Source organism: Lytechinus pictus, chromosome 3, assembly GCF_037042905.1.
Source record: "Lytechinus pictus isolate F3 Inbred chromosome 3, Lp3.0, whole genome shotgun sequence".
NCBI classification, from domain to species: Eukaryota; Metazoa; Echinodermata; class Echinoidea; order Temnopleuroida; family Toxopneustidae; genus Lytechinus; species Lytechinus pictus.
This window is the reverse complement of record NC_087247.1, coordinates 56,378,576-56,405,958: the sequence shown is the minus strand read 5'-3', so window position 1 is coordinate 56,405,958 and position 27,383 is coordinate 56,378,576. Positions and strand designations below refer to the sequence as shown.

Sequence of the window (27,383 nt, the reverse complement as noted above, 5' to 3'; positions counted from 1 at the left end):
CCACTGATAAAACCAGGCAGCAATGCATTTTTGTAAACTTCAGGGCACTGGCGTAAATCCCGGGGGGGGGGGGTGGGGGGATATATCCCCCCCACTTTTCGAGGAGGGGGGGATGGCCTGTACAAACATCCCCCCCACTTTTTACGAAAGAAATGAAAAAAAAATCACAAGAGATAATTGTTTTATTGGTGAAAATTCTTCCTGAAATACCGCTTAACAAATAAAACAATATTATTGAATCATAAAATGCAAATAAAGAGCCAGTTCACCATTTCCAAACGAAATACGTATGTCCTTATTATAACATTAAAGAGAAACTCCCGTTTCTTCCAATTCAACAATGTTGGGGTCTTTGGGAAGGGATTAAGATGGAATGTCAATTCTTTTTTAATGTAATCTCTAATAAAACCATTAAACCATCATGGGGTAACAAAGATAATAATATTGGAGGGATATTTGCCATATGGACATACAGTGGCGTAACTACGGGGGGCATGGGGGGCACGTGCCCCCCCCCCCCCCCCCCCCCCATCGGCTGACAAAAAAACCCGGGGAAAATGGGAAAAGGAGAAAGGAGGGAGAAAGGAAGAGAAGCGTAATAATAATAAACAGTTCTTGTATAGCGCATATCACATTATGAATAATGTCTCTATGCGCTTCCAAAGGACTTGGATATAATTACCCCAGCTGTAGCTTGGCAACCGTAATTACTAAGATTACAGTGCACACGCATTTCAAGGAATCAATTCCTGCCAGGTACCCATTCACCTCACCTGGGTTGAGTGCAGCACAATGTGGATGAATTTCTTGCTGAAGGAAATTACGCCACGGCTGGGATTCGAACCCACGACCCTCTGTGTATAGTGGGAAAGAAGACAATGTTATTCATTATAATGTTATATTACATAAGAAACATTTTTATCATAACTTCATGAAACATAATTTGCCCAGGGCCTACGGATTCATTTTTCCTGCATGGTGCTTGCATTGTCTGTTAACGAGATATATAATCCTGTTGGACTGAAACATCCCGTTTTCAAGTCAATATAAACCAATATATTTCCTAGCACTTGAGTTATCATTGTTTTATGTAGTGACATATGCTTCTTTTTTCATGACTCAAAAAGTGATTGCCCCATGTTAAGGTCTTTGTATATATGAAACATTTCCTGTCCGTGATTACGTTCGCATTAGTGGATTGGTGAGATATGTCTGCTCTTCATGAATTCCTAAAATCAGTCCTTAAAATTTCCCTTTTTCTGATCTGAATATCAAAAATTTTCAGCTCGCGCTTCGCGCTCGCATCATTTGGATATTAAAATACGTATGGTCCTAGTTAATTCCTACAAAGAAACCTTAGAATGCCCCACTTCAGGTCTGAATTATCTATGATTTTCAGCTCGCGCTTCGCGCTCGCAATATTTGATTAGTAAGATGCATATGATAATCATGATTGCAATGACTACAAAAGTGTTTCGTTTTGTGTGTTCAGATGTAATTCTTATAAACCAGCAAGCGCTTGGCACTCGCATTAGATGACTATGGTGAGATATGCATACTCTTAATGGATTCCTAAAATATATTCCTCAAAATCTCGCTGTTTGGGGTCAAAATATACGAAAACTTCAGCTCGCGCTACGCGCTCGTATTGTTTAGCGAGACAGGTACCTATCATAGTTAACACAAATTTGATTATAATGTCTGTTTTTAGGTGTGAATATAAAAAAATTCAGCTCGCGCTTCGCGCTCGCATTATTTGATCAGTGAGATGCATATCCGTTTAATGACATTGTCCAGAAAATGTCTCTATTAGGTCAGTATAACTGGCAACTGAGCGCGCTCACTCAGTGATTCAAACATTTTGCTGGTGCCCCCCTCCCCAATGCCGTGACCCACGGTACGCCACTGTGGACATATCAATGACAATTCCTTGCATATCTAAAAACATGATTGCAAAAAAAAAGCCAAAATATTTCAGTCATCCCCCCCCCCCATCAACACGGATTTACGCCAGTGCTTCAGGGTCCATGCCATCCAGCTATGGGGTCATTTGCTTGTCCGGCTTTCGGTTGAATAAACCTCCTGGGCTGCCGGACTAAAATGAATTGAACTGAACTGAACTGCATGATGTATAAATATCATTGATAGATCACTTCAAAAAGGCTTGCTCCAAAACACACAACTACTTCACGCAGATGATGATCTCATGGTGAAAATATCCGTTTGCACCATTAAAAAATGCCCATTTTGACATGTAAGTGCCCTTTTTGCCTCCCCCCTCCCCCCCCCAACGAAAATACGTTCCACCGCCCTTGGTTACAACAGTTTGGAAGTTATATTTGTCTTGAAACATATAAGTTTGTTGAGTAAAATCAATCAAACCATGGCCTGTATCAGGGGCGGCGGAGCAAAGTTGAAAGTGGGAGGGGGGCACTGGGGAAGGGGTACCTTTTCTTTCAAAAAGGGCACTCTTTTAAAAGGACTCATGAAACTTAAGGCACGTAGGATTATTCTTACAAGTTTTTTTTTATTCATAAGTAATAACATATAAATGAGAATATTGTTTTCTTGTTCCTTCCGATGATGCAGTAGCGTAATGAGCCAAAACTTTTGAGGGGGCTAAATGAGGGCTAGATAATGACTTATCGCGTAAAATTTCTATTAAAAAAATTATGAGCGAGCAGAAGTTTCCACATTTTTATTACAAACATCAAATTTTGTGATAGATTTTGACATAATATTCAGAAAACATAGCTCAGTCGGTAAAGCGGGGGTTTTGGATTCCGGTGCGGGTTCGATTCCCAAGTGGTGCGCTAGTGCCCTTTGGTAAGGCATTTATCCTCATTACCAGGTCCCTCGGAGAGGACCTTAAGCCGTTGGTCCCCTGATTGCTTGCTCACAGGCATTCGTGCTTTCTTAGCAGTCAGGTGAACCTCGGTATATAACATAACAAAACAAAACCATATTTCATCCTTCTCTCTTTCCTTTTTTTTTTGTTTTGTTGGTCGTGATTTATTTATTTATTTTTTTTTTGGGGGGGGGGGCAAGAGCCCCCAGGCCCTCATCTGTACGCCAGTGCAATGATGCTGTAATTGAACACGTTTACATTTTCCTCTGCGCAGCTGTATTTTATGGAATATCAACAGCGCCTCGTATTGCTTGAGATAATTCGTCAATTTAAAACGTGTTTTTCCAGAATCATATAATATAGGAACTTCTATTCCAAAGGAAAAGGAACGCGATCAAAACACCCGGGTCAAAACATTAACAGACTGAAAATTTTGAATAAATAGAAAAGAAAAGGGGCATTTATCAAAAATAAATAAGGGCATATTTAAATAGGGCATTTAATTAGAGGTTAAAAGGGACATTATCAAAAGAAAAAGTAGTAGCGAAAGGGGAAAGTCATATTTTGAAAGGGATGCGATTAACAGATGCACTTGCAGAAAGAAGCGAGTGGTATTAATAATGAAACCGGTCGCTCGGCTCATCGGGCACGAAAATAGTGGTTTTTAAGGACAATTATACGAAGAACAGCTAGGCATGAAAAGGCAAAGGGGCACTCGTTAACAGATAATTAAAAACCGGTTCAGGTGAGAGGGGCACAGAACAAGTTCATGAGGGCCGCTGTGTAAAAAGAAAAAGGGGCACTGATTCGAGAAAGGGCACTTACAAGGAGGCAAGGGGCCACTCGTTCACATATAAAATGGGGCTCTATAGAAGGGCACAGAGGCGTTCGTTAATTGTATAGGGGCACTTTTCTTGGAAAAGGGGGGAAAAGGGGCTTTGATACAAGATATGGCACTTGCTAACACATAAAATGGGTACTTCCCAGCTGAAAGGGGCACAGAACAGGTTTGAGAGGGGCATTTTTTTAAATACAAATTGGCACTTACACGAGAAAGGGTACAATAACACCTATATATGGGTCCTCGATCCTCGGGTGAATTCTTTGGGCACAGCTACACGTTCGATCGTGAGGGGGCATTGTTCTTGTGTAACAAGGGCACACTTTTTCAATGCTTCAAAAAGTGGGGGCACTGTGCCCCCCCCACCCTGTTTCCCCCAGGATCGCCGCCCCTGGTCTGTATTATCTGCAGAATAGTTCTCTGCGTATCAGGGTGTGGTGACTGAGACTAGCTGTAGCAAAGCCAAAGACGTTATTATAATTATAGTTACCGTATGTCACATGATTGCATTCAAGATCATGTGATCTCTCTTGTTTTGTTCCTTGGTCGCATGAGTCAAGAGTACGGTCGAGTCATTCTGCAGTTCGCATCCATCGCATCCATATACCGGTCGAGTATATAGCCTGATCAAGGAGAAAGTCGAGATAATTACGTATCAAAATGTTATTCAGAAATTGTATCTCTATTTTATTGATATTTGGAACACCTTTATTAGTCCTTGGATGCGGGTTCTCCCCAGATCTATGGTGCAGCTCACCAGAAATTTCTGAAAAGTGTGGGGTAAGTCTAGTCCTAACCTAACCCAGAGAGCTCCCGCCCGCTGCGCGGGCGGGAGCCCAGAAGCTTACCGTGTATTTGACCATTGTCACCGGACAAGGGTGATTTATGGTCTAAATATTTCACAGACTGGAACCTCAAAAAAACGAAAAGTTATCTCCTTCTACCCCCGTTTCGATCGGCCATTTTTGTTAAAAATCGTAACAAAATGGCCGATCGAGACTGGGGTAGAGGAGAGAACTTTTCGTTTTTTTGAGGTTCCAGTCTGTGCCCAGATGTCAGGAAACTGCCACTCGTTAGACCTTCATCCATATAATCGTGGTAATTGTATACTTTCTGTTTTCACAATTCATTTGGAGAAATATTTAGACCATAAATCACCCTAGTCATGCTAGTCCGGTGACAATGGTCAAATACACGGTAAGCTTCTGGGCTCCCGCCCGCTGCGCGGGCGGGAGCTCTCTGGGTTAGTCCTAACCTAACTAAGTTAGACAGGAATAACCGTCGTTTCTGGAGATTTATTCAACAATTTCTCACATTTTACTATAAATAATCCCCATTTATGTATTGGTGAGTGAGCCAACGCAGTTCAGCGGAACAACCAAAATACAGAGACTAAAGCTTTTGGTCTACCTAGTCCTAAGTTAGACCAAAATAGCTTCGGCCGACTAGTCTTGAGAGTTGAGGACTCCATGATGATGTTTTTTTTAATAGATATTTTGACATATACTTCTTCATCATGGAGTCTTGACACTCTTCCCATAGATGCATAAGAGACTGACCAAAACAAAGATGGATTTCCCTAGTAAATCCATCTTTTAAGATAAAAATCACGTTAATGGTGGTGATTTTATTTATTTTTACACCTTCCTACGCACTACCTCGAGCGAAGTTCGTGCAGGCTCCACTCCACTTCACTACCGCTACACTACGCTCCACCTACCCGAAGGTGGAGCGTAGTGTAGCGGTAGTGAAGTGGAGTGGAGCCTGCACGAACTTCGCTCGAGGTACCTACGCACCAACATGCTATGCCTAGTAAAAAGTAGTAATGCGTATGAAGCCAAGGTTTCAAAAATTCGTTAATGAAAATGTAAAAAATTGAAGGTTTCTTACCAGACCGATCTCGTGTAGATCCCTCAATCCGTTTTGTCAACACAATACAATACTAGGCTATTCAGGTCTTAGACCAAAAGCTTCAGTCTCTGTATTTTGGTTGTTCCGTTGAACTACGTTGGCTCCACTCACCAATACATATGAATTGGGTGAATGGGGATTATGATGAAATGTCAGAATTGTTAAGGAAATCCCCAGAAACGTTGGTTATTCCTGTCTATTCAGGTCTGACCCTTGAACCGCTTCGTTATGACGTAGCTACGATTAACAATGTTACAAAATGCCGTTTTGAAGAACAATTTATAGATAAAATTATTATTAACAAATACTAAAATTCAATACGTAAATAATAATTATTCATATTTCACCTTCAATTTCTTAACATTTTCATTAACCAATTTTTGAAACCTTCATACGCATTAGGTGTAGGAAGGTGTAAAAATAAATAAAATCACCATTTACGTGATTTTTATCTTAAAAGATGGATTTCCTAGGGAAATCCATCTTTGTTTTGGTCAGTCTATAGTCTTATGCGTCTATGGGAAGAGTGTCAAGACTCCATGATGAAGAAGTATATGTCAAAATATTTTTAAAAAACATCATCATGGAGTCCTCAAGACTAGCTTCGGTCTCTGTTAATGTTTTACTGACTTGGATGTTCCGCTAAACTCTGTTGGCTCCACTCACCAAATACAGAGACCGAAGTTCTAACTCGATCTGTACAGGGACTCAATGGCCATATGTTTATGTATATTAGTTCGGATAAACCAGGGAAGTGGGAGTTGCGTGACAGCCGAAGTAGATCTAGGTCACTTTTTTTTTTTCTTTAGTTTATTTTTTCCCGTTTTGGTGCATTTCACGCCAAAACAGAATAATCTTTATTTTGGTCCAGTTCTTTTAAGTTGATGTATTTTTATGAAATAAAGACAAAAATCGATTGATTGATTGATTTTATTCGTCAAGAATATCACAGGAGATTACAATGAAATTGAAGAATACCTTGACAGGATAGCCCATGACAGCCGAAAGGCTTTTTTCCAATGGGGTCCTATAGTTAGTATAAAACATTAACATATTGTAACAAAAAGTATAAACTACGGCAAGTACTGGAATATGGAGAAAAAAAATAATAAAATACATACATATCCATCAGTCAAATAATATGCAAACATCTGAAGCAAACAACAATCTTCCTAATATATGAAACAAGATTATATTTTAACTTACCCTACATTATCTACAATACTAGAAACCAACTGTACAAAATGTGTGATTTTTACTGGTAATAATGCTCTCGAGTAGCTTCCAGTTTTAGGTGCTTCTTTAATGCACATAATTGAGAAAATATTTTAACTGCTTTTACTTGGTTAGGAAGAGCATTCCAAGATTGGATGCCATTAAAATAAAAAGTATTCCCTATATGTCCTTCACGTTTTGGTAATATAAGATTAAAATTACTATTTTGAGTATCGTACCTATGGATATTTGATACACGGGTGAAATTATTTGCTATATAATGATCTAATGTATCCGAATAGAATATTTTATGCACGTAGTGTAAATAAATAGTGTAATACTAATTGTTGTGATCTGTGATCTACATGAACAGGGGCCGCGGAACCGGGGGGGGGGGGGGGGCTTCAGCCCCCCCACTTTTTTCCAAAACCGTGTACAAAAACGTAAAAATGACCATAGGATTGTGATTTTTTGCATGGTCAGCCCCCCCACTTTGAAAACCGTTCCGCGGCCCCTGATGAAGTAATCCTGCCTTTTCAAGTTCATTACATCCGACATGTGCTCTTGGTCCTAAGACATTTATGTATCTCACAATTTTATTTTGAATTATTCTTAGCTTTTTCTTATCCGTAACACCCAGACTACCGTACCAAGCCGCATTAGCATAGTCGAATAGACATTGTATTTAAGCAAAGCATAAAATACGTCTAGACTTCATATTCAAACAGGTTTGATATCTATACACAAATTTTAAGCGTGAATTTGCCTTTTTGACGATTGAGTCTACCAAACCCGTCCATGATAGGTTACATGTTAAATTAATTCCCAAATATTTCACAGAATCTTTTCTGTCAATTACCTGATTATTATATGAAACCTTGAAATCGTGTGTATATCTTAACTTTCGTTTTGAACAAAATAAAATGCTTTCTGTTTTCCCAACGTGTAAACTAAGCTTGTTGTCAGACATCCATTCAATGCAATTTGCCAAATCTGCACTAAGTGTTTTATCAATTATCTTGGGATTTGTATCTGAATATAGCAAGACACTATCATCAGCATATAAAATTAATTTAGATTCGTTAATACAAGTACACATATCATTGATGTAAGACATAAAAAGAATGGGGCCTAAAATGCTTCCTTGAGGGACTCCGCATTTAATAGGCAGTGAATCAGAAAGAACCGTCTGCATGGTAACTACTTGATGACGGTTAGATAAATATGATCTAAACCATGTCACACATGCAGAGTCTAAACCCATCACTTCTAATTTCTTTAAAAGTATGTTATGATTTACAGTATCAAAGGCTTTTTGTAAGTCTAGGAGAACCATTCCAACCATGCGCCCATGTGAAATTTTGTTCCTGATAAAATCTGTTAAATGTATTAAACAAGTTTCAGTGGAATATCCGTTACGAAAGCCGGACTGAAATTTATATATTAGCTTGGTTTCTTGAAAGTATTTCTCCACTTGAGCATGAACAGATTTTTCCAAGATTTTCGACACTACACTTAATACACTTATAGGCCTATAATTACTAACGTCAGTTTTGTCTTTCTTTTTATGTAGCGGGGTAACTTTTGCAAATTTCATATCATCAGGAAAGGTAGAAGACATAAGAGATAAATTAATAACATAATTCAAAGGTTTGTACAAATTTCTTGCCCCATCTTTAAAAAATCTTGCAGGTATCATATCTAGACCAGTACTTTTTGATATTTTCAACCTATTTAGTTCATCTAAAACAAATTTTTCTGTAACAGGGGAAAAATGAAAACTACCTTTTGAAATACCCTTTTCTTCATAAAACTTTTGAAATTGGTCACTTTCTGCATGAAATTTGTTTGTATTTACTGGTAATTTACAAACTAGCTTGTCGGCCACAGTCGTAAAATAACAATTAAACTCATTTGCAATTTTAGCCTTATCATGACTTAATTCACCTTGCACATTAATAACCGTTTTTTGATCAGATTTCCCTTTACTTTTTATACCTAAACCTTTCAAATTCTTCCACAATCTTCTAGAGTCATGTTTGTTTTCTTCGATTTTTTCTTGAAAATATTCGTTTTTGGCACTTCTTACCTTCCTTTGAACTAAATTCCTTAAAACTTTGTATTTTCTTTCAATGTCTAAATTGCCAATGTTCCTTTTCATATTTTTGTAAGCTACATTTCTCTCTTTAATTAAAACAATAATTTCATGGTTCATCCATTTTTCAGTTGATTGCTTAATTCTTACTTCTTTCAGAGGTGCGCTCATATCTATAATTGATAAGAATATAGATTTAAAATTTGCCCAAGCCATATTTACATTGTTACATTCAGTTACCTTTGACCAGTCTGATCGGGATAACTTTAAGTTGAAATTATCTACATTATAACCTTTTAATCTCCTGATGGATACAGTTCTGTGGTGCCCAAATATGGGCCTAACAATCTTTCTTGAACAATAAATTGATAAATGATCAATTATACCTAGGTCAATAACACCACTTTGACTAATATGCTCTACTTTACTACATACTATGTGATCTATCAGGGAGGAAGATGTCTGAGTTGTACGTGTGGGCAGCTTTACAAGTTGGCTTAAACCACTTAGATTAAGTGTATTCTCATATTTCTGGGATAAAGGAGACTTTTTCGAAAGGCAAATATTCATGTCCCCTAAGACTATAATCTCATCATCTTTTTTAAATTTTTCTAAAGTGTCAGAGAGTGATTCAATGAAATTATTATCTTTAGGGGGTCTGTAAAGAGCACCCAGTGTAATGGGCTTTGTCCGAGGCAATAGAATATCGATCCACAATGATTCAATATTTCTTGAAGTCAAGTCTTCTCTTATATTAAATGCAATGTCGTTTCTTATGTAGAGACAAACACCACCACCTAGCCCACATTCACGATCGTTACGTAATATACAGTATCCATCTATACATACTTCTTCATCATTTATAGATGAGTTTAACCATGTTTCAGTGATGGCAATAATAGCTATTTTACGTTTAGAAAAAAGAAGCCGAAGCCGATGAGCCCCGTCGGGGGATTTTGTAATTAGGATTTTGCATTGTTAACCTCCTAATTGCGGCTGCACGATCGCGAACCATCATTGTATGAGGAGACATTTTAAAAAATGTTCAAAAACTCCTCGAAAACAGACGGCTGCCAGCTGTCTAGGTAAGTCCGAGCTATCAGCTAGGGGCGCTGGCCGGGGCGGGGGTAAGTTGAACCCATAGAGATATGGTTGGACCAGAATTTTCTTTACACTCGGTCAGACTGAAGTCAACCAATTACCACAAGTACCACTCAACTGAAAGCGAGTGGGACATTATTGCTTTTAGTATGCCTAATGTCGCATGTCTTTATTTGAAAAATTTTGATTTACAAATTTGTTTGAGTGCAGCAAAATTGTTTTTAAACATGTTTAATTTTTCACTATTTTCATTGATATACAATATTAGCATTCATTTCATCAAGGGAATTTTAATATTAATGAAAATGTAGAATATCCAAACCTGGCTGACCTTGGAGATTTTATCACCTTTTAATTTAAATCAAAACGCAGAATAGATCGCACTCGACGAGTCGAGTTGCACAAAGGGTGATAGGAATAGTCTATAGAGCTGTCCCCAGTCCAGGCACTTTACAAAGAACGCCTACTAACCAAAGTCTGGACCATAATAATGGCAGATAGTTCTCACCCCTTCAATGAATGTTACAGGTTTAACCGTTCTGAGCTGTGTCCACCCCACACTTGTCTGTCATGTTTAAGGCTTTAATATTCTGAATTTACAATTCACATGTAACATGATAATAATCTTCTTTTCAACACGATGTTATATTCTTCTTATTCTTCGCCCTTCTTTGATCTCCTTCTTTTTCTTCTTATTTCTCTTCCTCTGTTTTCCTCTCCTCTCTAACTTACTTTCACCATTGTCTTGGACAAGTACTATACTATTTCTTCGACATTTGAAATTTAATGATGGATAAATTCTGCATATATAGCTAGGATGGGGGATATTATAGTAGCACACAGACCTTTTATCGCCATCCACATGCATTATGAATTTTAGGAGTATTAAAATAATTGCAAACAGTTATTGATGTTTCATTTTGATTGTTAATGTAAAGTATTTCAATATAAATATTGTCATGATATATTGTACTTTTCATCTTTGTGTATACTTATTGTTAAGCCATTGAAATCCACATTTCTTTGTATACTATGCATTGAGCAATAAAAGAATCTTGATCTGAATCTTGAATCTTGAAATCTTGAATTAAATTTCTAATAAATTATAACAGGATTCTATGATGTATATAGAGGTGTAAACTTTATATGGAGCTGTAAAATGACACTAATTTCCTGACATTGTCTCTCTGTTCACCAGAGATATCAGACCGAATCAAATTTGAAAAAGTGCAATAACAAGCCACCATTTTGGGGTTCATAATGCATGGCCAGTCATGACATAAGCCTTGAATTGGATCTTTTTTTTTTTTTTTAAAGATAGATACCAGTTGGTGCCCGGAGTTGGTGTAATGATCTCAAAATGAGTTCAAACAGAATCCAATAAAATGACCAACCAAGAGTTTGTATGCATAGATAATACTGTATGTGCCAATTTACAGTGAAAGAAAATGCATAATTGCTGAGAAATAAGCAAAATAAGCACGGAATTCCATAAAATATTAATACACTGTCCCACATATAAATGCGTTTTTGTGTTATCAGAATTATCGGTTTTCAGCTAATATTTCATGATTTCACAAAGATAAGTCAAAATAAATGTACCAGATCTAGATCTATGATATTATGGTGGTAATTAACCTTTATTTTAAAAGCATTCTCATTAAATAATTGTTTGCTGCAGCTGCAATTACTTTCTTTTACCTTTTAAGTTGTGTGACTAAGTGCAAAATATTTCCTTACTTCTTTAACTTAGAATAAATTGAAAATGAAATTATTATTTTGTTCCCCTTACTCCTTTTAAAAATATGAATTTCATTTTTTCAGTTCCAATTTATGTTTAAATATTTATAAGTCCAATGGAAAAATGTAATTTTGCTCACATGAAAATTTTTCTGCCAACTCTTGTATACATGCAGGTAGAGAAGCAGTGTTCATTGTGGCATTCTAAACAGGCTCTTACTGATGTTCCACTTGTGCATTATGAGCTTTATTATGAGTCTCTGTGTCCTGGTTGTAAACAGCTCATCCTCACACAACTTTACCCAGCTTGGCTGAAAGTTCAGAGCATTGTCAATGTCACTTTGGTACCCTATGGTAATGCCCAGGTATGATAAAACTTTTTTTTCTTCAATTTTTCTATATCTCTTTTGGTCTTTGCAATATACAGAGACACACAAGGGTAGATTTGATAGTTGAATAATAAATAAAGATAAATATTATAATGCAGTATACAATATTAGACAAGTAATACCTTCGAATACAACTGTCCCCTTCGGACACTACATATACCCCAAAACATCTATGATATATCAGTCCTCTCACAAAAAAGAAGGCCTGATCTTGCGATAGACTAGATGAAAGAGAAAATTTATGTGAAATAACATACTATGTGGAAGTTGTACGTCTGTGACGTATGACATCACAGATCTCAATTGCATTGCCATGTGGAGGATTTATAAAGCATCATTGATCTCAATATTCAAACGCTCATAACTTTTTCATTAAATTCATTCAATCTTACAATTTAATTGATCTGTTTCTATGATTTTTTCTCTTTAGTATGAATTCATCTGGTTTCATTCTTCTTTAATTGAGTGAAAATTTGATTCCTATGTATTATTTTACTCCACAAGGTGATTTCCATTCAAATTTTCACTTCTGCAAAATTTCTTTTTCTATTCTTGCATTTAATTATCACCCCCTACTGATGGTTATGAATATTTTTTATTCTTTCAGGAGCGCGAATATGGAAGTAAATGGTACTTCACGTGCCAGCATGGACCTGCAGAATGTGTTGGGAACCTAGTTGAGACATGTATCTTGTCGATCCTGCCCTTTGATAAAGCATTTCCATTCATCCACTGTCTCGAAATGTACAACCCTTCAACTGATGGAAAATATGTGCGTTCATTTTATAATACTAGGGTTGTCTTATAGTTAGGGGGGAAACAAGAGAAATGTTTCATTTAGAAGAATAGTGGCATACCTGGCAAACCTTGTCATGATGTACTGAGCCAAAAAAAAGGATGTCAAATGATGCTACCAATTCTGGAAGCATGTTCCCTTCTCCTATTTCTGACAAGGTACTCTCCCCCCCCCCCTCCTTGGTATGCTAGTGAAGCAGATAATCTGACCATTTTCTGGTGATAAAAATAGAGACAAAGAGAATAAATACAGGTCACATTTTCTTTAACTTGACAATATTATGATATATTATAGGGGTTAACCACTTGTTGGTGCTTTGATATTGTCTCAAAGATTAAGACCTATGGATAATGTACACATGGGAATGAATACAGAGAATGGTATCTTTATTCTAATTATATTTCAATATTTTATTATATGCTTTAAATTATTCTCTTCTGATTGCAATCATTGCATAGATATTGAAGAAAATGCCTCTTTTCATGTTCAAAGGTTTTTGTCTCACCTGCATAGCAGAGTGAGACTATAGGCGCCGCTTTTCCAACGGCGGCGGCGGCGTCAACACCAAATCTTAACCTGAGGTTAAGTTTTTGAAATGACAGCATAACTTAGAAAGTATATGGACCTAGTTCATGAAACTTGGCCATAAGGTTAATCAAGTATTACTGAACATCCTGCCTGAGTTTCATGTCACATGACCAAGGTCAAAGGTCATTTAGGGTCAATGAACTTAGACCATGTTGGGGGGAATCAACATCAAAATCTTAACCTAAGGTTAAGTTTTTGAAATGTCATCATAACTTAGAAAATATATGGACCTAGTTCATGAAACTTATACATAAGGTTAATCAAGTATCACTGAACATCCTGCATGAGTTTCACGTCACATGACCAAGGTCAAAGGTCATTTAGGGTCAATGAACTTTGGCCGAATTGGGGGTATCTGTTGAATTACCATCATAACTTTGAAAGTTTATGGATCTGACTCATGAAACTTGGACATAATAGTAATCAAGTATTACTGAACATCCTGTGCAAGTTTCAGGTCACATGATCAAGGTCAAAGGTCATTTAGGGTCAATGAACTTTGGCCAAATTGGGGTATTTGTTGAATTACAGCCATAAATTTGAAAGTGTGTTGGTCTAGTTCATAAAACTTGGACATAAGAGTAATCAAGTATCACTGAACATCCTGTGCACATTTTAGGTCACATGACTAAGGTCAAAGGTCAATGAACTTTGGCCATAATGGGTGTATCTGTTGAATTACCATCATAACTTTGAAAGTTGATGGATCTGACTCTTGAAACTTGGACATAAGACTAATCAAGTATCACTGAACATCCTGTGCGAGTTTCAGGTCACATGATCAAGGTCAAAGGTCATGTAAGGTCAAAGAACTTTGGCCACGTTGGGGGTATTTGTTGAATTGCCGTCATATCTCTATAAGTGTATTTGTCTAGTTCATAACACGTGGAAATAAGAGTAACCAAGTATCACTGAACATCTTGTGCAAGTTATAGTAGTTTTCAAAATCAGCACTGCTGCTATATTGAATCGCTTGATGCAGGTGAGACGGCCAGAGGCATTCCACTTGTTTTTCCATAAAACGCTTTGCAAGTTATTCACAACTTTATGTATAACTGGTGAACTGTTCTTAGTTGCCAAATCTGATTTTCAATCACTACGACTCCATTTACATTTAGCTGAACCCTAAATCTTGTTGATTAAAATTCTTACATTGTGAGCATGCATCTAAATGCAAGCCTTTTTTTATTATTTTCACAAATATTATTACTAGGGTTATTTGAAATTCACTACCACAATGTTTAAGCAGGATAAAAAGGGTATTTCAATTTTCATCTAGCACAAGAACAGGTTAGTCTGCAAGCACAGACTCATATTTGACACTTCAACCAATAACAGGTCTAGAGCGAAGACTAGACTCCAAAGACTCTGTGAGCCAGGCACGGTGCATAATGAATCTAGTCTCACTAATTCAGACTCTGCATTATGCGAATTGCGAAAACCAATGGTCTGTAGCGGCAGACTAAGAACAGATCACAAGTCATGCTTTAAACTTATAGTCCAGGATAGGCCCCATAGACAAGGGGTCGAACCTTGTTTTTTTAGATATACAATGTTTTTTTATGGTTTCTTGTCAATTCGAGGGTGCTGATTCCGAATCTGAATGATGCCACTCTTGTAACCTTGAGCATTTTCCGCAAATTGGCAAAATCCAATATGGCCGCCAAAATATGCAAATTACCCATGAAAATCATAAAATTGCCCACACATTAGCTATAAAATGCATGTAGTTGTTGTGCAGAAGTGAAATACCAATTGGAAAAGCGATATTTGACAAAATATTTATTTTATTGATATTCAAAATGGCCGCCATAACCCCTGTATACTTTATTATGTAGAATATGAATGGGGAAAAATATTTTTTCAAACAAGAGCACTATTATTGCATGTGATTGTGACCTGCGAGTGGACTACTGTCTGAAAACATGACTATTAACAAAACTATGTCATTTGTATACTATCTAATGTGATAAATGCTGTATTATGATATTCAAAATGGCTGTCATAGACCCCTTATACTGTGTACAATATATAAAAGGGGACAAATAATTTTCACAACCTTTGAATTTGTTTGACTTTAAAATGCCAATAACTGCGAAATATTGGTGTAACACTGTCTGACAACAAGGATTTCTAACGAAACATATCATTTCCCTTGCAATTTCGGTAATTATGCTGCATGTTGACATTCAAAATGGCTGCCATAGGCCCTATCTGTATTATGAACAAAGCGAATGAAGAAACTAATTTTCACAAGAGTAAAAACAATAAAATGAATGTAATTGTAATCTACGAGTGAAATATTGTCTAAAAACATGTTTTCTGGCGAAACATATCATTTCCTTTTTCATGCATGAGATAAATGATGTATTGTAAAATTCAAAATGGCCCCTATGGGCCCTTACAGTATTATTTACAATGTAAATGGGGACAAATACTTTTGAATGAATTAGGATTTGCCTCATGAAATCCATATAATTCTGTTGTATAAGGAAAATATTGTTTGAAAACGTGATTTTTTAAATGAAATATAACATTTCCTCTCCCATGTAGATGATAAATACTGTATTTTGACTTTCAAAACGGCCGCACAAGCCCCTACAAATTCTGTAACATGCGTATAGGGAAACTAATCATCACCAGAATGAGAACCAAAAACGCACGTAACTATGTAATGTATATATGTAAAATTTGGTCTTGAACATGATTTCTGACTAAATACATCACATGATGGCTGATAAGGTAATAAAGGCCTTACTTTGAAATTCAAAATTGCTGCCATAGCCCAAAGTAGTATGTACATTGTAAATGGGGACAGATAATTTTGACAAAATTTTTACTATGAAAATGGCTTAATTTTTATGTAAGTGTTAAGTATTGTCTAAACCCAATGATTTCTAACGAAATATATCATAGCTTGTGTCATAAAGGTGATGAATGCAGCCTTTTAAAAATGAAAAATGGCCGCCATAGTCCCTTATCTTAATATGTAAAATTTGAATGGGGAAAGATAATTTCCACAAAGAAACATATTGCAGCCATTTTTAAATTTAAATATAGCATTTATCACCTAAATAACATAAGAAATGATCTATTTGGTTAGAAATCATATTTTCAGACGCTATTTCACTCATACATGCAACACCATTTAGTCAAGCAAAGCCAAATTCTGTTAAAATTATATGTTCCCCGTTCACAAAGTACATAATAGGCCTACCGTTAGGGCCTGTAGCGGCCATTTTGACTTTCAAAATACATTATTTATCACCTACCTGGCAGAATGAATGATATATCTTGTTAGAAATTATGTTTTCAGACAATATTTTACTCTTAAATCACAATTATATGCATGTTATGGTGCTGACTCCTGTGAAAATTGGTTTCCCAGATCGATTGTACATAAATACAGTCAATGTCTTTTGGCGGCCATTTTGAAAGTCAAAATGCAATATTTAACACAAATATGAAACCCGAATAATATATTTCGTTGCAAATTATATTTGAAGACAGTATTCCACTAATTTACCACACACAAAAAAAATGTTTTAGTGCTCACCTTGTGATTGTTTTGTCCTCTCTCACATCGTAGATCATCAGATAATTTTAGGGCCTTTGGCGGCCATATTAAATATCAAAATACAGGGTTTATCACATACATGGCATGTTGAATAATAAATTTCGTTAACAATAATGTTTTTAGTCAGTATTCCACTCGTTTATCTTAACAAAATGCATTTTAGTGCTCACTCTTATGATTTTTTTGTGTCACCATTCACATTGTACATAATAGTGTTAGGGCTTTTGGAGGCCATTTTGAATATCAAAATACAGGATTTATCACATAACTGACATAACAAATGATATATATCGTTAGCAATCATGTTTTCAGACATTGCTTCACTCATAGATCATAATTACTTGCATTTCAGTGCTCAATTTTGTAAAAATTAATTTTCCCCATTCATATTGTACAGGGGTCTATGATGGCGGCCATTTTGATATCAAGAAAATAAATATTTTGACAAAAATCATTTTTTCAGATATTATTTCACTCCGGCAGCACAATTGCATGTACTTTATAACCAATGTGTGGACAATTTTATGATTTTCATGGGTAATTTGAATATTTTGGCGGCCATATTGGATTTTGCCAATTTGCAGAAAATGCTCAAGGTTACACGAGTGGCATCATTCAGATTCGGAATCAGCACCCTCGAATTGACAAGAAACCATCAAAAAACATTGTATATATAAAAAAACAAGGTTCGACCCCTTCTATCCTGGACTATTAGTTGAAGTCTTGCAAAGCTAACAAACATCCACTTTAACCCCTCATGTCATCTTCCCTTATGTATTTAGAGCTCAAATCTCTTATTCATCTTTGTCTCACAGTGTGCAAGTATGTTTAATCTCTCATCTGAATGGCCATCCATTGAAGAATGCAGCACTGGACCTATGGGAAATTACCTTGAGCATAATATGGCTGTTAAGACAAATGCATTGAACCCACCTCATCAGTATGTACCATGGGTTGTACTCAACGGAGTAAGTATAACTATGAAAACTATTTGTTGGCTTACATGTACGAATACATAGGCTAATGTTCTGATTGCATAGGGTTGTAGCCTACCCGTTATGGGCTTATGGATACATGGTGTAAGTACTGGAACCCATTTTATAAATTGTTATAATAATAAGAATTTTGCAATAACAGTCTAAAGCTACTGAAAACCTTCATTCTGATTGGCTGATAGTAAATTTGTTATAGAAATTGTACATTTGTTTTTACAAGTCTTTTTGAAACAGGGCTCAGGACTGAAACTACAGTAATTGATTTTAATTAATTTCTTTTATTTCTATTTATTTATGAATTGAATTCAGATTTTGAAAAAAAATATCTATGTGAGTAATGTTTATGAAATGTCAGTCACAAATACTCATCTCATAATTAAAAGTATTGGCTAGCTTTGCAAACATTCATTAAAAAAAATCTCAAACCAAGATGAAATATGTGCATGAGTAAATATACTAGAACTAAAAACCCTGACAACAACCATTATTAAGAATGAAAAGCTATAAGTACAACACAAACCACAAATTTTTGATTTTGTGTCTTTGAGTTGTTAATACATAACACATAGTGTATGTGATGAAATAAAGATGGTGATTCTGGTCATTAATAACTTTTTTGAAGCACTAAATAATTAATTTCAGACCCTTTTTTTTTCTGGGCTTCATTTTTGTAATATATCACAGATATATGTGAAAAGTGGTAGCCTATCTTGCAGCTCAGATTTGTAAATGTCAAATCGATCAAATCAACCACTCCACTTTAAACTCCTAGGATTTTGGAGATAAAAATTCCGTTTTATCTGTTCAGTAATATAAAATATTAAGTTTGTATGAGCCTTGTTGGTATTTAGATTTATACGTCATTACCGTACCCGAGATACACATTACCATTTTTTATCTATTCTATGTTGACCCTCGAGACAATTTAGCAAAAGAAATCAAACTTCTTTCTAAATATACCTGTCATACTTTAAAATTTAGTATTTTGGTCCATAGGCAGATAATTATGTTACTCCTGTTATGCCAGGCAATTTTCCATTGTACAAGAAATGTATCATAAAAGATGCATGTAAGAAATAAAAATAGTGATAAAAAAGATATTTAGCAGTCTCCATGCAATTGTATGTTCATTTGTTGTGTATATACGTTCATACCAGTTGACTCAATGTTTTTTTCTCATATCCTATAGGTTCACAACGAAGAAATTCAAAATAAAGCAGCATCAGATTCACTTGCACTCATCTGCAATGCATATCAGGGTGTGAAACCAGCTGGATGCACTAAAACATGTTTTAAAAGAAGTCCAGTTAAAAGAATTCTCTGAAATTAGACTTTTCTTTCATTTACACTTTTTCCTCCAACCTCTTACTTCATAATGAAGAATTTTCAGATGATTTTTGAAGGTTTGCATTGTGGTATGAACAATTGCTAGAGTCCTTTACGGTGCCCCATGGTGTACTGTAAACCACTTCCGCAAAGAATTTTCAAATTTTGATTCTCTAGTTAAAAAAAAAATGATATTGCAGAGCTTGGGACTATTTCACGAAGCATCCTGTCAATAATTTGCAGTGACAAATTTGCTCTCAGCTAATCAAGATCTAGGGGGATTTTACTAGCTTGTAATGGTTGTAAGTGAATACCAATACAAAGCTTGCTTCATGAAACATATAAGGACTTCAAGTTAGCCTGAAAAATGATATATGAGATGATCTGAGTATTAGACCATCTGTTAGTAGACCAAGTGGCTTTAGCTATAAAGCACATCCCAGAAAAAGAAGAAAGCAAGAATTATTGATACTTTAGCATAACTTAATCACAAATGAAATGACCTATCACTGTAAAGCATAGAATCTCCTTGTTCATCTGATATATGTAGATGATTATTCATTCTCGCATGAGTGAGCAAAAATAATATGAAAGAAAGATCCCAAAATGGTACCTCAATCAAAGAAAATCACACAGGAATAGCAAATTTCTGTTCCTTTGAAATAATGCTTGCATTTTCATCATTTCATCAAATAAATTGTATTTTCACTGTCTGCTTACTTAAGCTATTGTATCATTAACAAAAGACTTTATGGCTGATCCTCAACAAACCAGAGTAATGGGTTAGTGTGACAGATATCCTTCAAATGTCCTCATTTACTAATATTATTGAAATTCATTCATTATTAAAGCAAACAACTTTTTTGGAGTCCATATTCTTTCATATTGTTTATGCTCACACATGCGTGAATGAATAATCGTCTAAATGATATCAGATGGAAGAAGAGACCATAACGGGTGATTCCTATCTCATTTGTGATTAAGTTCTGCTAAAGCATCAAAACTTGGTTTCATTTTTTCTGGGATGCACTGTATGATGGTGTCAGACGATATAAGAGTTACAACAACTGCCAGTTGACCAAGTGGGTTAAGCTATGATAAATAAATGGTTTTTAATGAGTAAAAAATATGAGTAGTTGAGAAATGAATATCCCTATGAAACCAATTATTTCATTACAGCTGAAAAAATGGGTGACTCACTGTGGAAATTTTGAAGAACATGTCTTTTGATTAGTGTGTGAACATTTTGTAAACCTATTAAATTTTGTCTTTTCTACTGTAAGAATGGTGTATTAATGTATGTAGTCCAAATAATGTTTTTTTTTACAGTTCTTGTTAGTATTTGTAATCTATTAAAAAAAGTGATCCATTGATATTTGAAATCATATCTGTCACTGCATTACGGAAATAAAAGTCTTATCTTAGTTATAAAAGCAAATCTTGACTCTGTTGTGTGACTAAGCATCTTTTAAGCAGTTAGTGACATTAGCTCAGTGAATATCCTGCCTCTGTTTAATGCAGTCACTGAGGTGAGTTGTAAACTTGGAATAATAGTGAAAATCCTTGCAGCTATGATCATGTGATGAATGATGTATTGATCTATCACTGATTCAAATCTACATTATCATTCAGTCAATATATATGTAAAAGAAAATAATTGTTTACGACGTGTAAAAGCTTATTCATATTTGTTTTTAAAGGGGTGCTCCAGGCTGAAAATAATATGATTTGAACAGATAAGGAAAAATCAAGCAACCAAACCACTGAAAATTTGATCAAAATCGGACAAGGAATATCAAAGTTATGGCATTTAAAGATTTGCATTATTCCAGTGAAACAGTTCTAGACATGTCTTCATGAATATTTAATGAGCTAACTAATGATGACATATTTCCACTTGTTTTGTTTTTTATTATATGAAATTAGGTTTATTAAACTTTTTTCATCCAAGAACAAAAAAAATGGATTGACAACTGATTCAGTGCATTAGATGTAATTTATGCAACTTACTTCATTATTAGGGAGATATGTCATTCTCACGTTTTTGAAAAAAATGAAACAATTATGGTTTCATGTAATAACATAAGGAAAAATCTCATTACCGATATTCCTATACCCTTCAGTTCTTTCCGGATAGTATTTGCAATCCAAAGATTTTGTCTATAATAACCCTTACTTATATTTCATTTATAGTTACATACAATTCCCTTATTCCTTCTTTAACATTGATGTCATGTTGCTATTATTTGTAATATGATCTTAACCCTTTGATATTTTATAGTTTAGACATACATTTATAACTTATTGTCATTGTTTCACTCGTTTTCTATAATGCCATAATTAATTCATTGCTATCATTTCAGTGTTTTTTATCAGTGAATAAATTATACAATTAGTAGTTTTATAATTAGTAACTGTTCCCTTTTGAAAGCTTAAATATTTCAGTTTGATTCATATTATAATTTAAAAATATTTTTTTATTTATGTTACCAAGCTTTGTTATCTTTAACTTAGATTTTGACTTTATTTTCATGTATGATATGATGATTTATGTTTTCATCAGGTCATTGATGAAAAACAGTCTTGTGATCTTTTGTACCTGAATAAATATGTTCTAATAAATAAATAAAAAAGGAAAAGGAGGATGTGACATCATCAGCCCACCTAATGAATATTCATGACGATGTGCATATAACCGTTTTCACAATATATTGCTAAACTTCAAAATTGAATAACTTTGTTATTTTTGATCAGATTTTGATGAAATTTTCAGCATTTTGCTGAATTTTAGTCTATTTAGATATAAATGATTTCAGTCCAGAGTATGCCTACCCCTTTATTTGATATTCAATAGTAATCTTACTTTTACTGTTTCTAGGCCTCTTGAGATTTTCCAACTTAACTGCATTATATTTGTATTCTTTTCCTTTAAAGTAGGGTTAGGGATTGATCGGATTAAGGGTTTGGTGAAGGGGATAGGGTACATAAATGTTAGATTTGGGTTAGGGTTCCATAGGCCGAGAGTTGGGTAAAGGTTAGGGTCCCATAGATTTAGGGTTTTATCCATAACAGGTAGGGAGGGGGCACAAAAGATTTTGTAAGTTGGGGGCTGACCTTGCAAAAAAAATCAGTCAGATGGTAATATTTTTTTTTAATTTCACATGGTTTGGGAAAATATGTGGGGAGGGGCTGAAGCCCCCCCCCCCCCCCAGCTCCACGGCCCCTGATAGGATTGGGTTAGGGTTCCATATGATTAGAGATACATAAGGATATAATTTTAGGGTTACCTTAGATAAGGGTGAGGGTTGGCCGGGTTAGGATTAAGTGGTAGTGTTAGGCCAGGTTAGGGTGGGTAAGGGTATATATATGGGCAGCTATATGGTTATGGTACAGCCAACGATCACGGAATTCAAAACGATTCCACTAACACACACCCTGTACACTCGGTATTGTACACACACCTCTGATAAGAATATTCATCTGAGCGAGTCTGACGTTGAGCTGCACGTGAATATTCATATATACCTTCTTTCTTCTTTGTTTAGTTTGCAACCAGTCAAGAATTAAATTACTACTTTTGCCACTGCTTTTTTGAGTTTTTTTTTCTTTGAAGATTTATAGGACGTTCCACAGTTATGTTTGTGCACATAATGATCTGCGCATATTTTACACTCTGCTTGCTGACGTCACAATACAGGTCAATTAATCAGCTGTAGACCCGAGTTGATTTTTCTCCTCTGCACTAACTGCAGATCCGATGTGTTATTTTATGAAGCTAATAAATTGGAATTATTCCATGGGCCATTTAATTCCTCTACAATTTCAAGAAACTTTAATTTGTAGTACTGCAAAGTATGACGAATATGACCCCGAGTTTGAATAAATGGTAGAGTGCATGAGTGGTTTGGAACTTTCCTCAAATAGATACAAAGCTTTTGGCGCGTTTCGGGGTGTTTTAAAAAGCACATTGGCTCTTATAAAAGTGCTGATAGTTTGAAAACAAGCTCATGAAACCATATTTTTTCATGTTTGCACCTTTTATTTACACTTTCTCTACAACTTTGCAAAGTTTGGTGAAAATTACCTGGGCTTTGAATAAAGTGCAGTATTTCTTGTACCTCTCAAGTTTGTTACTGAAATTTCACATTTTTGAGGTTGAGTTTTTGTCATCTTTCGCGCAAATGGTAAGAACTGAGAGTGGTGTTAGACTTAAAAGAGCAAACAATAATTAGATTATCCAACTTAAGGGTACAATGATTAGTTATATTGCGAAACTTGATGAAATTTTCATGGATTTTGACTAAGTAATAGAGGTTTAAACTCATTGTTGTGATCTCGTGGGGTCTAAAAATGCCAAATTCTTTTGAATGCACAATTCTTAAGAACATCCATTTTGTGAACTTCAAGCTCTATAGCAAAATAATAGCACATGGATCGCGATCCATGTTAATTTTTGCATATTTTAAATATTCAGGAGCTAAAATATCTATGTGCAAAGAATGATGAAAATGACATGGATTTCCAATGTTTGGGAGCAAGACTACGGAACCATTCGCAGTTTAGACGTATATTATCAGACTTTTGCTTGTTTTCGGTGCATTTTGGACTGTTTCAAGCAAACTCGCAACAATTTAGACACTATAGTTTAAAACGAGCACATATAGACCCCATATTTTCAATGTTTTAACGTCTTCATGCTGTATTCTAAATCTGGGGAGTACGAGGAAAATGACATGGATTTTGAATGTTTGGGAGCAGATCTACGGAACCATTCGTATTTTAGAAATTTTGGACGGTATTATCAGACTTTTGCACATTTGGGCTGTTTATTCAAGCCAACCAGGCCCAGTGGGAACGATTTTTTGGCTGGGGGTGCTGAAGTAGGCCTAAATTCAGGGGCGGATCCAGTAGCTTGAGGTATACATATACTCGCCAATCAAAATGCGAGCGCGCAGCGTTGGCTGATAGGTTTTGACAATCAAACCTGAAAAGGGATATTTTGAGAACTTCATGGAATACACGAAGAGAATAGGTACCTGACAGATCAAATAACGCGAGCTCGCAGCGCGAGCTGAAAATGTTGATACTCAGACAATAAAACGGACATTTTACACAACACTTTTTGAAAATCATCAATGAGCTCGATGTAGGCCTATATCTCATCAAACATGCATGCAATGCGAAGCGCGAGCGAAAACTTTATATAGTGACATAAGTCCCCTCACCTTATTTTATTCACTCATCTTCATCCTTATTTTCTCCTCTCTTTTCCCTTGCATGCTATAAAGTTTGCATACTATGAAATACAAAAACGCACAAAATGGTGGAGGTAATATAATCTTAATTATATTGCACCTCGCTATATGACAGGTCAGACTATAGTCTAACGCCGAGGACATTGAAACGGGAAGCAACTAACTCGGAAACGACCTGGCGCAGATAATCTACCAGATTGAAGAGCGCCAACTCCAACACCAACCAACCTTCTTTTTCTTTTTTTAAAAATGCCTTCCCCACCCCCTTTTTTCGCTCCGCCAATAGGGATTCCCGGGCCCCTTGGATCCGCCTATGTGAATTCGACAAGCAAAAAAAGGTTTCACTACAAAATGAAGGTCGTTTTGGTGCCAAGAAATTTGATAAGCCAAAAAAAGGGTTTCAACACAAGATGTTGGTCATATTTTCCATACATTTCTCCTATGTGACACACCAACCAGGATTCCAGGGGGTGCTGCCTATGTAAAATAATACACGCAGCACCCCCTGGCAAAATCTTGGGGGTGCTTCAGCACCCCCGCTTCCCAGGTCCATGAAACCAACTCGCAACAATTATTTAGACACTGATATAGTTTAAAACGAGCACATGGACCCCATATTTCCAATGTTTTAACGTCTTCAGAATATATTCTACAAATCTGGAGAGTATGAGGAGACATGCATCGATTTTGAATGTTTGGGAGCAGAACTACGGAACCATTCGTATTAGAATTTTGGACAGTATTATCAGACTTTTGCACGTTTTCGGCGGATTTTGGGCTGTTTCAAGCCAACTCGCAACAGGACCCCATATTTCTAATGTTTTAACGTCTTCAGAATAAAGTCCTCTATAAATCTAGAGAGTAGGATGAAAATGACATGGATTTTGAGTGTGTGGGAGCATGCAGAACTACGGAACCGGCATTCGTATTTTAGACGGTATCGTTATGTTTTCGGCGCATTTTCGGCGATTTTCAAGCCAACTCGCAACACAAATTTGTACACTGATACTTTAAAAAAGAGCACATGGACCCCATAAGTTCCCTACACCTTTGCTATATGCATTTCTCTACAATTTTGTCGAATTTGATGAAATCACATGGATTTTGAATAAAGTGCACCTTAAAGGTATTGTTTAACTTTGTGAGCAGCCGATTTAAAAAAATTCTCAAACCAAGATGAAACATGTGTACAAGTGCATGTATTAGAACTAATAAACCCTGAAAACAACCATTATTGAGAATGAAAAGCTAAAACTACAAGGCAAACCCCGATTTTGTAAATAGGCGTCTTATAGACGCCTAAATAGTACACATAAGTGTATGGGATGAAATTAAGATGGTGTTTTCGGTCACTTTATATTTCAATTTTTTAAGCACTAAATAATAATTTTCGAACGCAATTTTTTCTGGGCTTCATTTTTGTAACATATCACAGACACAGGTGACAAGTGTGACCTTCTAGCTCAGATTTTAAAAAAGTCAAACCAATGTTAACCAATCACTTTAACTATACTTTTACGTCTTAAGATTTGTTTTTTGGAATTTATGCAACATTCTTGTCAAATGAGGGCGCTGCTGACTCCAAATAGATATAGTTTTGCCAATTACAAGATATTCTCCTTCTTTTTATTGTATCCATATATCCTGAAAGTTTGATGCGATATCGACAGAGTAAAGATGATTTAAACTCATTTGGTGAATTCGTGAGGTCTAAGAGAGGCATAATTCTCTTGATTGCGCAACATTTCATGTCATTCAAATGCGGCGACTTTGAAGTCCCGTCGGAGTCCCGTAGAAAAAAATAAGCACATTTACCTACATGTATATAGGCCTATATATTTTTGCATTTTCATAATGCACAGATACCAAAGCAACTCTATGCAAAAGTTGCTGACATGGACTTCATTTTAACTGTGGAACGTCCTTAATAGCTTCTTTCATATTTGATATTTTTTTCTTTCTTTCTCCATTTTCCCCCTGTTCTATTAATTTTTTTTTCTTTTAATTTTTCTTTTTTTCTTTTTCTTTCTTTCTTTTCTCTTTTCCCCCTTTTTAATTATTTTTTCTTCTCTTTACTTTTGTCTTTTTTCTCTCCTTTTTTTTCTTTTTTCTTTTTTTTTTTGGTTTTCTTTTCTTTACGTCTTTTGTTGTCTCAATTTTCCTTTTCTTATATTCTCTTCTTTGTATTTTTTCCTGCTTTTGTTTTCTGACTTTAAGATTTTTTTAAATTTAACTTTACAGCATATGGCCCTGGAAATGGGAGTGCTGGGGATGCTGATCAAAACCGTGACCCCCAAGTTTTCCCAGGGGTACGTGCTGCGTGTATTATTCTCCATGGGCAGCACCCCCTCGAATTCTGGTAGGTGTGGCAAATTGGAGACGAAAATGTAAGGAAATTTAGCTACATTTTGTAATGAAACCCTTTTTTTCTTTTCGAATTTCTTGGGACCAAAACGACTGATCCCCCTTTTTTGTTCTTTGTTAAATTTAATTGATCAGCACTCCAGCAAAAAAAATCATTTCCACGGCCCTGCTTTACAGCCTAGAAAACAAAAGTGAAATGGATTTGGGGACCGCGCGCGAGTGAAAAGGAATTAAAGAGTGAAGAAAAAAAAATAGATCATCAATAAATAAATAGATAAAAACATGAAAAAGAATTAAAGTGTAAAGAAAAAAATAGATTATCAATGAATAAATAGATAAAAA

General features: G+C 35.6%; 1 protein-coding gene across 1 annotated transcript; it reads left to right on the top strand.

Moving 5' to 3' along the window:
- Positions 1-3,908: 3,908 nt before the first annotated feature.
- LOC129256939 (gamma-interferon-inducible lysosomal thiol reductase-like) lies at positions 3,909-23,231 on the top strand. Its single transcript, XM_064097404.1, has 5 exons — positions 3,909-4,469; positions 11,928-12,116; positions 12,748-12,912; positions 17,917-18,069; positions 19,286-23,231. The coding sequence occupies exons 1-5, from the start codon at positions 4,350-4,352 to the stop codon at positions 19,418-19,420; spliced, it is 762 nt and encodes a 253-aa protein (XP_063953474.1). The 5' UTR covers positions 3,909-4,349; the 3' UTR covers positions 19,421-23,231.
- Positions 23,232-27,383: the final 4,152 nt, after the last annotated feature.